General features: G+C 36.2%; 1 protein-coding gene across 1 annotated transcript in view; it reads right to left on the bottom strand.

Annotated features, from left to right (window-relative positions):
* The window catches only part of LOC121868604, a 223,696-nt gene that overhangs the window by 170,201 nt on the left and 38,909 nt on the right, over positions 1 to 14,586 (bottom strand). The window contains exon 2 of the mRNA XM_042369391.1: positions 11,419 to 11,454. Coding sequence (XP_042225325.1) covers positions 11,419 to 11,454 — 36 coding nt within the window. The remainder of the gene's footprint in view (positions 1 to 11,418; positions 11,455 to 14,586) is intronic.

Genomic DNA, 14,586 nt, shown 5'->3' with positions numbered 1-14,586 from the left:
CCAGCTAATAATATAACCAGTCACTACACTGTGTGGTTATGAATGATGATCCAATTAAGACTTAATGAACCTGGCTTATGGCCTTTTATGTCTGTCTGTCTGTCTGTCTGTCTGTCTGATTTTCATTTCTATTTTCCCTGCCCTCTCATTCTCCTCTCCATTCTATATCCTCCCCGCCTCCCCCTCCTCCACCTTCCCCTCCCCCTTCCCCCTCCTCCCTCCCCCTCCCTCCCCTCCCTCCACCACCACCACATTAATCACAGCAATAACACACACCTAAAAAAATTAGGACACATGGTAAAAAAACAGCATTAAGTAGGGGAGGGGGAGGGGGGGGAGGGGGGTAGTGAGGGAGGGGTAGGAGGAGTGAGGGAGGGGGCGGGTATCACACGGCCAAACGATGATAACATTATGGTAAATGGTCGGTGACGCACAAAAACTGAATCTTTATTGAGAAGAAAAAAAAGTTTGAAGTTTATTTGAGTTTTTTTTATGTTTTTTATGGAAGGAAAAAGAAGAGTATAGGAATAGTGATGATGGTAATAATAATAATAGTAATAATAATAATACACACACACACACACACACACACACACACACACACACACACACATACACACCGGGAATGTAAGTGTAAACCTTTCTATACAAATCCTCATAATTTCGTGTGATATATATTTTTTCTTTTCGTTCTCACATGAAACGCGGTGACTGACTGACTGACTGACTGACTGACTACCCAAATGAAATTAACTTGAGTCTCTGTGCAATCCCGACGCCATTTTCACCCCCATCGTCATCCTGGCGAGTCAAGAGAGGTCATATTGGATGCGCTCTCACACGACCTAGTTTAAAATGGGAGGAAAAAATTAACGTAGGAATCTGAAAGAATCTGAAGGGCAGTGAAGAGAGGGGTGGGGGTTTTGGTACAGTGTGACCAGGGGAGTGGGAACCCTCTCACACAGTGCTACTAGGAGAGTGGGAACCCTCTCACACAGTGCTACTAGAGGAGTGGGAAACCCTCTCACACAGTGTTACCAGGGGAGTGGGAAACATTCTCACACAGTGTTACCAGGGAAGTGGCACACCTTCTCACACAGTGTTACCAGAGGAGTGGGAAATATTCTCTAGGGCATTCACGTGTTTCTGGCAACACTAAACAATTTCCCCCACTCAAAAACAATGAAAAAAAAAGACCCCGTGTTTGATGTGTGTAAAATTCCATTATTAAGGCGGTCGTTCGGGTTGTTTTATTTTATATTCAGTTCTTTTTTTTGTGCTTTTTTTTCTCACTGTTACACATCTTTCCTTACAACTTTTTTATATTATGTTTATTTTTATTTGTTTTTTATTTCCATGTCAGATGTTTGTATAATTGTGTTTATTTTATATTCGTTCCTTAATACTTTTCCTTGATATAAAATATAATAAAAACAATATTTATTTTTATACCTCAATTCTCTAGCAATATTACTAACGAGAAAACCTAACCTATCCTAACCTAACCTAACCTAATCTAACCTAACCTATCCTAACCTAATCTAACATGATATAACATAGCATAACAACGTAATCTAATCTATCCTTACCTAACATAACATAACAAAACCCAGTCTAACCTAATCTAACATAATCTAACATAAACCTAACCTAGCCTAACCAAATACCAGTCTAACTTAATCTCACAAAATTTTACTACCCTAACCTAACCTAACCAAATCTAGCCTAATCTAACTATCTAAATCTAAAACACTTTGAATCTCTTTTTAGACTGACAGAAAGTGACATTTAACACAGAAGGTAGCAGAAAATTATTGCATCCAGTTGAACCTTCGTCAAGTGAGGGAGGGGGAGAGCTATGAGAGGTGGAGAGTGTGTGAGAGTGTGAGAGGTAGAAGGGAGAGTGAGTGAGTGAGTGAGTGAGTGAGTGAGTGAGTGAGTGAGTGAGTGAGTGAGTGAGTGAGCGAGTGAATGAGTGATAAGGAGACTGGGAGAAGGGGGGTGAGCTGGGAGAGTGTGAGAGGCTGGGAGAGTGTGAGGCTGGGAGGAGAGGGGAGAGTGGGAGGAGGTGTGAGAGGCTGGGAGGGGGAGAGGCTGTGAGAGGGAGAGGCTGGGAGAGTGTGGAGAGGCTGGGAGGGAGAGGCTGGGAGAGTGGGGAGCTGGGGAGGTGAGGCTGGGAGGTGGAGAGTGAGAGGCTGTGGAGCTGGGAGAGTGAGATCTGGTGAGATGTGACTGTGTGGACAGACAGATATAGAAGTAGAGAGAGAGAGGAGAGAGAGATCAGCCTCCCTCAGCCTGGTCTATTCACTAACCGTCCCACTTCTCCTCAGTCTATCACACACACAGACTCCAGACAAGAGTGCCACTCTAGCAGCAATAATCATACAGTGGGGGCTATTATACTCCTCATTTATGGTACTTAGCACAGTCATCGCCTCCTGGGCATTATACACAATAATTATCATTACTTTGGATCTGTGTTTTACTGATTTGGCTTTATTTTTAATTTCTGTGTGTCTTGGGTATTACTTTAGCTCTTTTAAGTGTCTTTTAGGAAGGCACAAGTGAAGATTATAGCTGTTGACCTTGTTTAAATTTGTCTATGTATTTTAACCTAACCTAACCTGACATAACCTCACCTCACGTCACCTAACCTAACCTACAGAAGAGATAAACCTGCTGTGTCAAGTGCTGGTGTACTGTATATTCACCACGATGACCTCAGTAATAATTATGATCTGAAGGTCAAAAGGTCAAATATTGAGGTCATACCATAAGTTGGCATCTTGCTCGAGTGAAGTCTTGTTAAAAGTATACATCAGTGCTCATCATTGTGTTATGTGATCGGTCATATATCTTGTCTGATACATTCTGTTGTGTTATTTACCGTGACGTTACGAATATTAGTTGGTCACAATTTTCCTACGCACCTCGCATCATACATCAACAAACTTACTACTATTTTGAGTTGTTAAGTATCTCAAACTTATTTCATATAAGTTTAAGTGAGAAGCGCACTGTCCAAGTTGGGGTATAACTTGTACCATATATTAATAACTTGTTTAATAGCACCTCATTCATTAGTAATCTGGAGAGTATCCCTTTGTTGTGGCTTCTCGTCACCACAAGTCCCTTACAAACTTGTCAAGATGAATTATATTTGGTTTTCCGGGTAGCTACTCATGGAGAAAGAGATGAGACGTTGTTATAAACTTGTATATCTGTTGGCTGGATAAGGATTCTTGGAAAGGCACATAAATTGAGGATATTGTATTGGCGAAAGTTCGGAGCTACTTCGACATAACACTGGTTACGTATCAACACCAATAACTAGAGGGGAATACTGAGCTTCCACATGGATGATCTGTGACCTTTGTGACCTTAGTTATGTATCATATAAAGGTCAAGTTAAAAATAGTTACTTCACACATGTACAGTCAAGCTCTACGCGTCTACTGTATGGAAGAGTCTAGCTGGACTTTGCCGGGTGATGCTGGGCAGACCTCCACAAAAGTGTCCACCGACAAAGAGATGAAAAGACGCTCGACAACCTTGGTGATTTATGTCCACCAAGATATTACGATGGATATGTATATTAGTTTTTTTTTTGGTTGTTGTTGTTGTTGTTGTGTGTGTGTGTGTGTGTGTGTGTGTGTGTTTCCAGATATCTTACTATGATATACAAGTTGTATTTTTTAAGCAACAGTTGTGATTTTTATAAGACGGTGTACGTGAGAGTTAATAGTTGTTAAAGTTAACGAAATAAGAGTAAAATTGACATAAAAGTTACCATATATCAAGGCTATAGATGATGCTTGTCTAAGTGTAAACGTAACCATAATGTTGGTAGTGGTAGTAACAATTCTACTACTACTGCCACTATCCCTTCTACCACTAAGGCTATTAACACTAACTACCACTACTGCTATTACCACCACTACCACCACTACTGCTATTACCACCACTACCACCACTACCACCATTACCACCACTACCACCCTCACCCTTACTACAACTACCACAATAACTCCACAACTAATCTCACTAACCCCAGATGGGACCAGAAGGCCGAATTCTATGACTTAATAAACACTAATACAAGATGGTGGAAGACTGACCATTTTCTTTAGGTCTGCCTTCCCTCGGGTATAGGAGCGAGGTGAGCCAGGGATAGAGTCTTCTTCCCTGCCAGTATATAGAAACCGATTACTTCCTTGAGATGACGGAGAGAAAGATAAACATATGCCGTTATCTCTCTTCCATTCACTCGTTCGCCATCTATGTACTGTATGTGGCGGTGGTTGTGGTGTCACCTTCCGCCTCATGTTTACTGTACGTTGGAGAGGATTTTTTTTTTAGTTATTAATTTGTTTTCGTTTTTATGTAGAAATTTAAGGTAAAATTAGTATAATGCGTTTTTTTTTCATAAATTAGAATCATTGCTCTCTCTCTCTCTCTCTCTCTCTCTCTCTCTCTCTCTCATGTTTATAGCCCTACTACGACATTCGGTATGTTTATTTACAGGCTCACCCGTTGGCAACACTCCACTCCCGCGCGATCACACTAAGTATACAACTCAGTCACTCTTTTGAAGTCTCGCAATCGCTCTTACACTGTCACTCACTCTCACAGTCACTTCTGAAGTCTCACTGTCACTCATACACTCACACAGTCACGTTGATGTGTTGATAAATGTATTACTGCACTTTAACACCTCTGGTCTTCAAGTATGTATTTTTGCTTAGTACTGCATCTCTCAGGGACCACAACACCTCTTATACTCATGTCAGTCACTTTAACAAATAATAAAGTGAACAGAACTAAAGTAACATTCATTTATTGGCTTCATTTGACGTTTTATTAACAACTCAAGTATGAAATAATTGAATCTTTATTAATTCTGACTATTTCATATTTTCATTGTTTATTCTGTTTTAACATATTTGTTCAAACTTACCAATTTACTTTTTAAAACTAATTTTGTTCATCGTAAAGAGTCTTTGTCTGATATTATTTCAGTTCTTTGGGTCTTCTAAGTATTTGTATGTAATCTATCAACTCGTCTTTTGATGTATAATGTACTCAACACATTAATTATATCGAAAGGTTAGATTTTGTCTTATGTGATGTTTTAGTATAATGAATAATTTGTATATATTCTTTTAACATTTATTACAGTTTATTTTTAGTCACGTTAATTTTTATTATTTTTTTAATGTTTTCATTCCAATGTTACTCTCACTGAAAAAAATATTTGTTGATTACAGTATAAAAAAATAATAATGTTCTTCATTTCACAACACTAATGATGAAGAAAGTAGTGCTTCACAACGTCTCAAAAACAAGAATATTAAAGATATCCACCACGGCTTTGTTATATAATGTATGACGACAATGTAGGTCAGATATATCCTAAAAGGCCCTAATGTTTTTAAACCAACCTGATAATGGGGCTGGGTATCATAGGGACTAAACACTGTGAAACGTAGCATTCGACCCTAGTTCTGATTTTACGTTAGGTTAGGTTAGGCTGAGTTATGTTAGCTTTAGTTAGGTTCTTTGTGCTTTGGTTAGGTTAGGTTAGGCTGAGTTATGTTAGCTTTAGTTAGGTTCTTTGTGCTTTGGTTAGGTTAGGTTAGGCTGAGTTATGTTAGCTTTAGTTAGGTTCTTTGTGCTTTGGTTAGGTTAGGTTAGGCTGAGTTATGTTAGCTTTAGTTAGGTTCTTTGTGCTTTGGTTAGGTTAGGTTAGGCTGAGTTATGTTAGCTTTAGTCAGGTTCTTTGTGCTTTGGTTAGGTCAGGTTAGATACTGTTCTCCTGGTGCTGGGACCTATCATGGCCCGTCATCAGAGAGATAATGTGAGTAACTCCGTCTCTCAGTGTGATGGAGTGTGGCTCATAACGCCTGTGAGATACTGACACATTTTAACCAATACTTTGTAGTTTAGTCATAAACTTTGAGAAGTCATCACAAGCACCAGGGAAAAGATACTGGTAATTAGAGGAGATTTAGTTACCTTAATTACGTAATATTAGATATGTGTGGTCAATTACTTAAAAGTTTTATTTAATGGAAACTTCTTAATTAAACGTTCAATTGGTAACCAGACTTATTGGATTTACTTAAGATAAAATTAATTGGTGATGATAACATAAAGAAAATATCCACATCACTAAATCACAGAGGATGTTATGTTAATTACTTAAAAGAATCACTTAATTGACAAGTTTCCAGTTGCTGACCGTCTAGCTGCTGCCGCGTTAATTACTACCCTCTGCTGTGAACATGGTATGGGCAGCGTTACAAACTACTGCATTTTTATATATTTATAATTTTACCCTCTGACAGCTTTTACATTTTTCTGTCCATGATTGTGTGTTGGATGGTGACATACACTTCATCGTGAATTATATTATATCTTGTTACTTCTTAATATACGCGTCCTATTGATCACCACCCTCAAGGAAGCTACTGTACTAACGCGGCACCACAGCTATAGGATATGATATCATTCATTGACGAAATAATAACTTAGGTGAATTTTTCTGACCCCGAACTAATTTTTAACTTCTCCACAACGCCTGTAATATATCTGCTCCTGTGAAGTACCTAACCTAACTATGAAAGGCTATCAGATTACAAAGTGTCGTACGAGTGATATCAAATATTTGCCTCATATCTTCACACTTCGTCTCTCTTTTGTTTCCTGAACCAAATCTTGAAATAGAACAAATTTCCAAACTCGTATTATAAATCTGACTAACTGGCGGTAACAGTGCCCCCAATAATAAACTATTTACGTACTGTAATCAATTTAAAACCTCTCTAACCATATTGGTATTCCTGATTTAATATTACAAAATGGAGTGAAATTCATGGCGAAAATTATTTAAATAATGGTTCGATCCCTAGACTAATGAGGCGGCCGAATTTAAACTGAATATTTACCAAACATTTTATAATACTTGTCTAATAATTCGATATAATTGATCGGTTTCTTAGTTGTTAGAGTCGTGTTGTGAATAATGGTGTAGTTAATAATACGTCTGTTTTTAGTTATCGTTACTAGCCGGATGTACCTGAGGTTAAATAATATACGTCTTTATGAGCGATCACGTGTAGTATTTCTGTTCAACACCTGGATTTGTTAATTATGGTGGATAACCTGACGCAGCCAAACCCAAATCAACCTATGGACCTTGGATTATATTTGTTTAGGGAAGGTTAGGTTAAGTTAGGTTAGGTTAGGTTGTTATGGATGAATGAGACTCGTGTAAATACAATGCTAATGTAATTTTCTTAAGTTCACATTATTTTTCCTTTTCTTCCCTGCCTAACCTAACCTAACCTAACCTAATCTAACCTAACCTAACCTAACCAAACCAAACCTAATCAAACCTAACCTAACCTAAACTAACCTCCTGTGCATTAAAACAAACTCTTCAGTAACTGTGCCCCAAAAATTACAAGGCATAAAGTGGCGACCTTCTCCCTAACCTTCACCTCTGAGACTTGTGGCCGTTTATCCGAGTAAAACTGTGAGAACTGTCAGGAAACTTCAGGTATAAGACAAGTGGCTGCATTAAGCTGTACATTATTGAGAGTGTTACATATTGCTCAATGTGTTAAGTCTGTATTTGTTATCTACATGTCGTGATGAACTTTGTGAATGCTGTCATCATTCACAAGTTCATTATGTTGGTCATCAAGGATTAACTCAGGTGTTCAGCGACAGGTGAAGGTGCTGAGGAAGTTAAAACACCATAACATTCACACAGATGAGGAATTGGTTGGCAGGTTTGACTGATTGATTGAAGATGGGAATCGTGTTTGGCTTAACCTTTAGTCACACGTTTTAATAAAATCTTCAGTTTCAACTATTATTTGTAAACAAACATTTATAAAATAATTTATCGAAAAATAGGTGAACTTATATGTTGTATATCGCGGTATATCATGGTTTAGCTTAGTGGTAAAGATATATTGGATATTTAGTTCAGGTCTGACGGTATTGCTAAATTTCCACTTCATTCGAATATTAAGAATAACTCAGAGAAAATATTATTCCATATTAATAGTATATCTAATTACGAATGATTTTAATTTTATAAATTGTTTACTTTTATTTTTTATTTTATAGACTAAATGAAATGCTAGGTGGGCCAACAACTGTGAACAGCGTCCTGGCTCACAATAATGATCAATATACTGTACTTTGTCCATCACAAGTCTTTCATTATATCTCATATAATTCACTCATAAAGGAGAACAACTGTATTCTAATTCATGAGGTTAAAATCCCTAATGACTTTGATTGAGATGAGACCATTTAAATATATTTAAACATTTTAGTTATTACTTTGTGTGGACACATGAGGGAGAGCTTTGCCTGTCACTGCCGCTTGTGAACACGGGATGGCGGCATCACACAAAGCCCCAAACATATATCAATGTGAAAAGTGAATTATTTTGAAATATGTTTTTTAATCTTATTATTGCTCTATAAAATTTTATCGTGAAACCAGTAATCATTATTCAAACACGAATATCACCGAGAAATAGTTACTACTATGTGGAAATTTTCCTCTAATATACAGTGTGTGTCTATATATATATATATATATATATATATATATATATATATATATATATATATATATATATATATATATATATATATATATATATATATATGTGTTATCGGTTAATATTTCTCTTGAAGTGAGTTTAATCTCTCATAATTGTTTAGATATTGTTAATAACTTTGTTAGGCATTTAAACCTTAATTGTTGACTCGCAGTAAATAACATTATAACAACACTAAACTCTCCGACAGTGTTGTAGGTACACACAACAGTAATACATAAACTGGCATTATGGAACGAAATCTTTTAAGTCATTAACATCATTTAGTCCAAGACAATAATAATTTATGATCTATTACATGACGAAACATATGTACTGTGTTGTTTGGTCACAGTACAGGCATTATGAAAGTGTAAATAAAAAGCTTATTCTATTCTAATTGTATTTAAATAATGATCGTCTGATTGTAATATCCAAAGGAACTATATTGAATCAAACTAATATTAATAATAATGGTGTTAACAAAATATCAAGTTGCTCAAATTAAAACAATCTTGATGGAATATGAAAATAGAAAATTATTGAACAAACTGGACTTGAACTAATCAGATTTGCCCAATCAGGAACAAGACCGTCGCTACCAACACGGGATCAGCTCTCGATTTATTGTCGTTAGTGAGACGGCACGACATAGCTTGTTGTTGAGGTAACCATTAACGACAGATAGCACCAAGACCCAACCTACCTTTAAGGTCTTAGTTTAGCTTTGGTTAGTACAACACCACACAAGCTGAGGGTCGCTGTTTTGGCTACCACCACCAACAGTTCTCAAGCGTGTCGGGGTTCATTAGTCAGCCGTTTACACATATGTTGTCAGTCAGGTTCTTTAACAAAATAAATTGAGCCGGACTCGGGACTGTAATCATATCCTAATAAAGCAAAATAAACACAAACCCGGAATAAAGAATATTAAGCATCTTGGTATAACCCGGAATAAAGAATATTAAGCATCTCGGTATAACCCGGAATAAAGAATATTAAGCATCTCGGTATAACCCGGAATAAAGAATATTAGAATTTATTCATTATACAAAACGGTACAAGAGCGTGACCCGAAATTACCAATACAAGAAACAAACGAGAGGAAGAAGTCAATAAAGTTTTAATTAATTTTCTAAGGTAATAATTCAAGGCTGTATGACTGTAAAGGAGTAAAACACAAACTCAAATTATCTATTAACTCAGTGATGAAAAATTCTCAAATTATGACCAAATTATTGAGAAAAATAAAACGGCTCCCTGAACAATTATTTAGAAATAACCTGAATTAAATGGAAAGAACCCCCGTGTTTATCTACAAATTATTCAGCAGATAATTAAAAAGGTCGCTAACGACATTTGAAAGTTAATCCTCAGTGAAGGAAATCCGCTAAAATTTATGACCTTGAGCGACCGAGAAATACATGAATTAATAACATCAGTAATAACACAACTGACAGGCTAAAAGGACCATTATTATTTAACCCCAAAAGGTCATGACACTTTAAATCTTGACAGCAACGAGTCGGGGAAATTCATCTGTGTTAAAATAAACATCAGGAGCAGTAACGTAAAGTATTAAACTAAAATAATGTTACATAATATACGTTGAGAATTATATTTATCATGTGCTCGTAAAATTAGCTGCGTTGGTGGTATAATGGATTACTGCTCAATAACAACTAAGGTATTTAAGCGCGTAGTCCAGGTTAATACACAGACTAGCAATCAACTGTTAAAAGCAAGAGATAGATCCCAATAAAAAACTAATTAATAAATACTGGTGTAATGTATGATGCTATGTATTAACTCCCGGGTGCAGTTTTAATTCATAAATTATCAGTAAATTTTAGAATATGATGCGAGATAGTTATTATTGTTGCTGGTGGAGTGACCGAGTCTTAAACAGTCCTGACCTGACCTGACCCAAGGGTGAGGCGGCCGAGTGGGTGCAGAGCTCTCTTGCTATCCTAAAGATCACTGGTTAGATCACCAACCACCCTAATCCACCCAGTTGTTAATAGGTACGTATCTTTACAGTTTGGGAAATGAAGGTGGTTGAGTGCAGTGCCGGCCGCAGCATCGCCTTTTGAACATAAAAAAACAGGTTAAGCTTCAGTGGTGTACCTGCCCCGCCACCAGTGGGCTGCTACACCCTTGGGATCACTTTCACTCACATCGTTTATGACTGTTGTCCAGTAGGTCTCGGCCCCTGCGGTAATGGTTTGATTAAATCAGGTTGGGGACTATATGGTTTGGGGTCCACTTGATCAGTCACTCCGAAAAATGACATAAAATTAAATGAAATAAAAATAATAATAGAGGGAATATTTAATGTCTGAATATTATTTACCAATGTAGATAGATAGATAGATAGATAGATAGATAGATAGATATGTCACACAAGTACACTTTGGTTCATGATATACTGTACATAATATATATACACAGACATTACATATATTATACAATGTACATAGAAAGTTCAGGTACACGATATACTTAGTGTAGGTATAAGAACAAGGGTGAACAATGAATCTTCCTTTACGTGACAGGGTCCAGTGCCACACCTCTTAACACATAACCAGTAACTAGTGTCCCCAACAAGGTCTATAACACTAAGTTGTATTTAACTTGATAATCCTTATACATGTTCTATAGTTAATAACAATAGTAATAATAATAGACAAGGATGAATAATGTTGATCATGATAAGAGAAAATAATTAGATAAATCCTCATAAATGTCAATAAAGATTCTTAGACTAACTTGCACAAATGACAAATTTACTTACGTGCATATAAGTCTTCAACACCTCTGCTAAACTTACCTGTGATGAAAGAAAAAGATCATTAAGCATGTATTATAGCATCAGTTATGTAAAAGATGCACATAATTTAATATCTACTGAATAATTGATTACATATTTCAATATTGATTACGTAACAATATTAAGACTATAACATAACATAACCTGAAATAGTATTAAACTTACCCACTGTTATGTAAAGTATATATATAAAATCACGTGATTGCCTTTATATAAGTAATAAATAACATCGATAAATCACACCATATATGTTTTCTGTTCTTTGTTTCATTATTAAGTTAGTTGTGTAGCCGTATGACATGGAAACTATGGCACAATGATACAGACATGTTACTTGATAATGTCTCCCACATATCTTCCACAGTAACGCTGGAAACGTCATAACTATACACCACCACCTGTAACCCATGTGCCGTGTGAAGTGTTTGACCTTAATACACCACATGAGCCACAGAGAAAGGCCACACTGTGATTGCATAGTTTCTTTGTCTCTTCTTTGATTCTTTCTTGCCTTCTTGTCCGGGCGATATCTCAGAGACTCTTTTAATACTATCAAGGTGAAATTTTAGATACAGTATGACCAAGTGTTGTTCATCTTATATTTTGTTTAGTTTTTGACTTGTTGCCAATTATCGGAACCTTGCACCGTGGTAAAATTATTTGTTGTTTTATTACATTAAGATGCATCAGGTAAGGTCATACACTAGCCAACAACTCGATACAAGTGAACTAAAGAAATTAATCAATCGATGTAAGTTACTGATGATGAAAGTAACTTTTCCTCAGGTCTCTTAACTCATTCATCATTACTTTCTACTTCATAACTTTCTATTTTAAGTTACTTTTTACTTCACAACATCCTATTTTAAGTTACTTTCTACTTCACAACTTTCTATTTTAAGTTAATTTCTACTTTACAACTTCTTATTTTAAATTACTTTCTATTTCACAACATCCTATTTTAAGTTACTTTCTATTTCACAACTTTCTATTTTAAATTACTTTCTACTTCACAACATCCTATTTTAAATTACTTTCTACGTCCCAACTTCCTATTTCATTACACGTAGAACCAACTTATGAGAAAGATTTTAAGAGTAATATCTGAAATGGTACACCTAGACGTTGGGTAATATCTCTCTCTAATAAATCAATATTTCCCGTAAACTTCCATTAATAATTTGACGCATCGAAAACTTTGGATTCAACTTTCTCTCGTCAACAGTAAAAGGAACCATCAGCTGATATATAATATGAGATAGGTTAGGTTAGGTTAGATTAGGTTAGGTTAGGTTAGGTTAGGTTAGGTTAGGTTAGGTTAGGTTAGGTTTAAACAATTGCGTCCGTCAGTAGATTAAGAAATTGGCCTCACGTTTGAAGGTCCCAATTAAGGGGTCATATCAAAGGTTAAATGTTAGCACGATAGTAATTTGAGAAACTGTGTGTATGAGTGTAGAGGCGTATTACGATATATACCATCTTTATGCTCATAAGAACCAGTGTCATATATAAGGTTTGAAACCCTATACTTAAACGCGTATAATGAACCATATGAGTTAAGGAGATATAATGAATAAAGTGTATTTAATCCCACATCTGAATATTTCTACCACACATGAGTCTTCTTAACACACACACACACACACACACACACACACACACACACACACACACACACGTCCCAAAAGCATAGTCGTGACAGCTGATAGAATTAATTATAGCCAGCGATTAGTCTCTTAACGCTTATATTAATCCGTTATATTATCCACGTGCATCTAACCTTTCCTTTATTAGAACTGTCTGAAACTATAGCCCCCCACCCCACCCCTCTCTCATGGTTAGAAATCACGAACTTTCTTGTGATTTGTAGCATTTATAGTAAGTTATTTTAGTCAGGTCGAGAATTATGTGTGGGCGGGTGGGCGGTGAGTGTGGTATATTGTGCAATTACAGTATATCGTAAATATATCTGATAGTGTATGGTAACTATCCCCCCCCCGCCCCCGAGCCGAATTAACCCTATTTAGTGGTAATAATACAAGATAAATTTATAGTTGCCATATTAATTGATTTAAAATTTATTGGTTCTTTTTTTTTTAAGTGTAAAATGGTGAAGATAAAGACCTAGTAATGGCACTTGGTAACACTGGTAGCTGAAAGTCTTTAACAAATACGAATCATAATTTGAATAGAACATTGTTGTAACGAAAACAATGAGATGTTAAATATTACTTGATTTTACAGTTTAATTAATTCACCTTATGTTTTTACATGTTAGGTTGTTTACATTACATGATATGTATGTATACAGCCAAATTGATGTTAGAATTATAAGTGTTGAGCCAGTAAGTGTTACCAATCTCTGCTGTTATACCAACCCGCCAGGATCCATCATCCAAGCTGTATGTATCCAGGAATTATTAAAATAAGATATTTCTTCTATTAGAGCGTTTCACATGTTAGTATTTGTTTCCCTAAGAGCGAAAATTATCAGAGATAGAATAAATACTAGAGAAACGTAGTGACATTTCCCTTGTCCGTCCGCCAACCAATCAGCTGCCTTGCTACAAACTGACCCTTGGCCTCAGATACAAGGTTCCATTGAACAAACTATAATAACCTGTAATATTTGTTTTACGTCTCCACCTTTTTATAAGCCTGTGCGTCAAAGAACACGTCAGAAAGTATTGGAACAATAACAGTTTTATTAATAAACGATAAAAGTTACCGCCACTGTTGTAAACTTCGTTATATACAGCTTGCATTACATCTTAATATTGGGTTTATGTAGCAGATGGTAACGTATCAACCATGGACTATAAATTCAATAAGACACGAAATACTAGTAAGGGAAATTCATTACCTATTGTGTTTAATGTTCCCAAGCCTGAAGCGTAAAGAATTGTGGCAGCTCCATGAGGACCCACGAGTTGTCCTGCAGCTACAGTACAGTACAGGGACTATTTACCCATAACTTAACTCATAACAGGAGAGGATCAGCAACAAGATTGTTTTATTTCTAGAAAATAAATCATAAACTTCAGATGTGTCTCGATTAAGAACAGGTATACGTCGGGACGGAGAGGAAACCGGTAGGGAGGAGAGAATGGGAGATTAGGAAGAAGGGAGAGA

Source organism: Homarus americanus, unplaced genomic scaffold, assembly GCF_018991925.1.
Source record: "Homarus americanus isolate GMGI-L3 unplaced genomic scaffold, GMGI_Hamer_2.0 scaffold59495, whole genome shotgun sequence".
Lineage (NCBI taxonomy): Eukaryota > Metazoa > Arthropoda > Malacostraca > Decapoda > Nephropidae > Homarus > Homarus americanus.
Note: the sequence above shows the minus strand (reverse complement) of the source record. Positions and strands in the feature narration are given on the sequence as shown.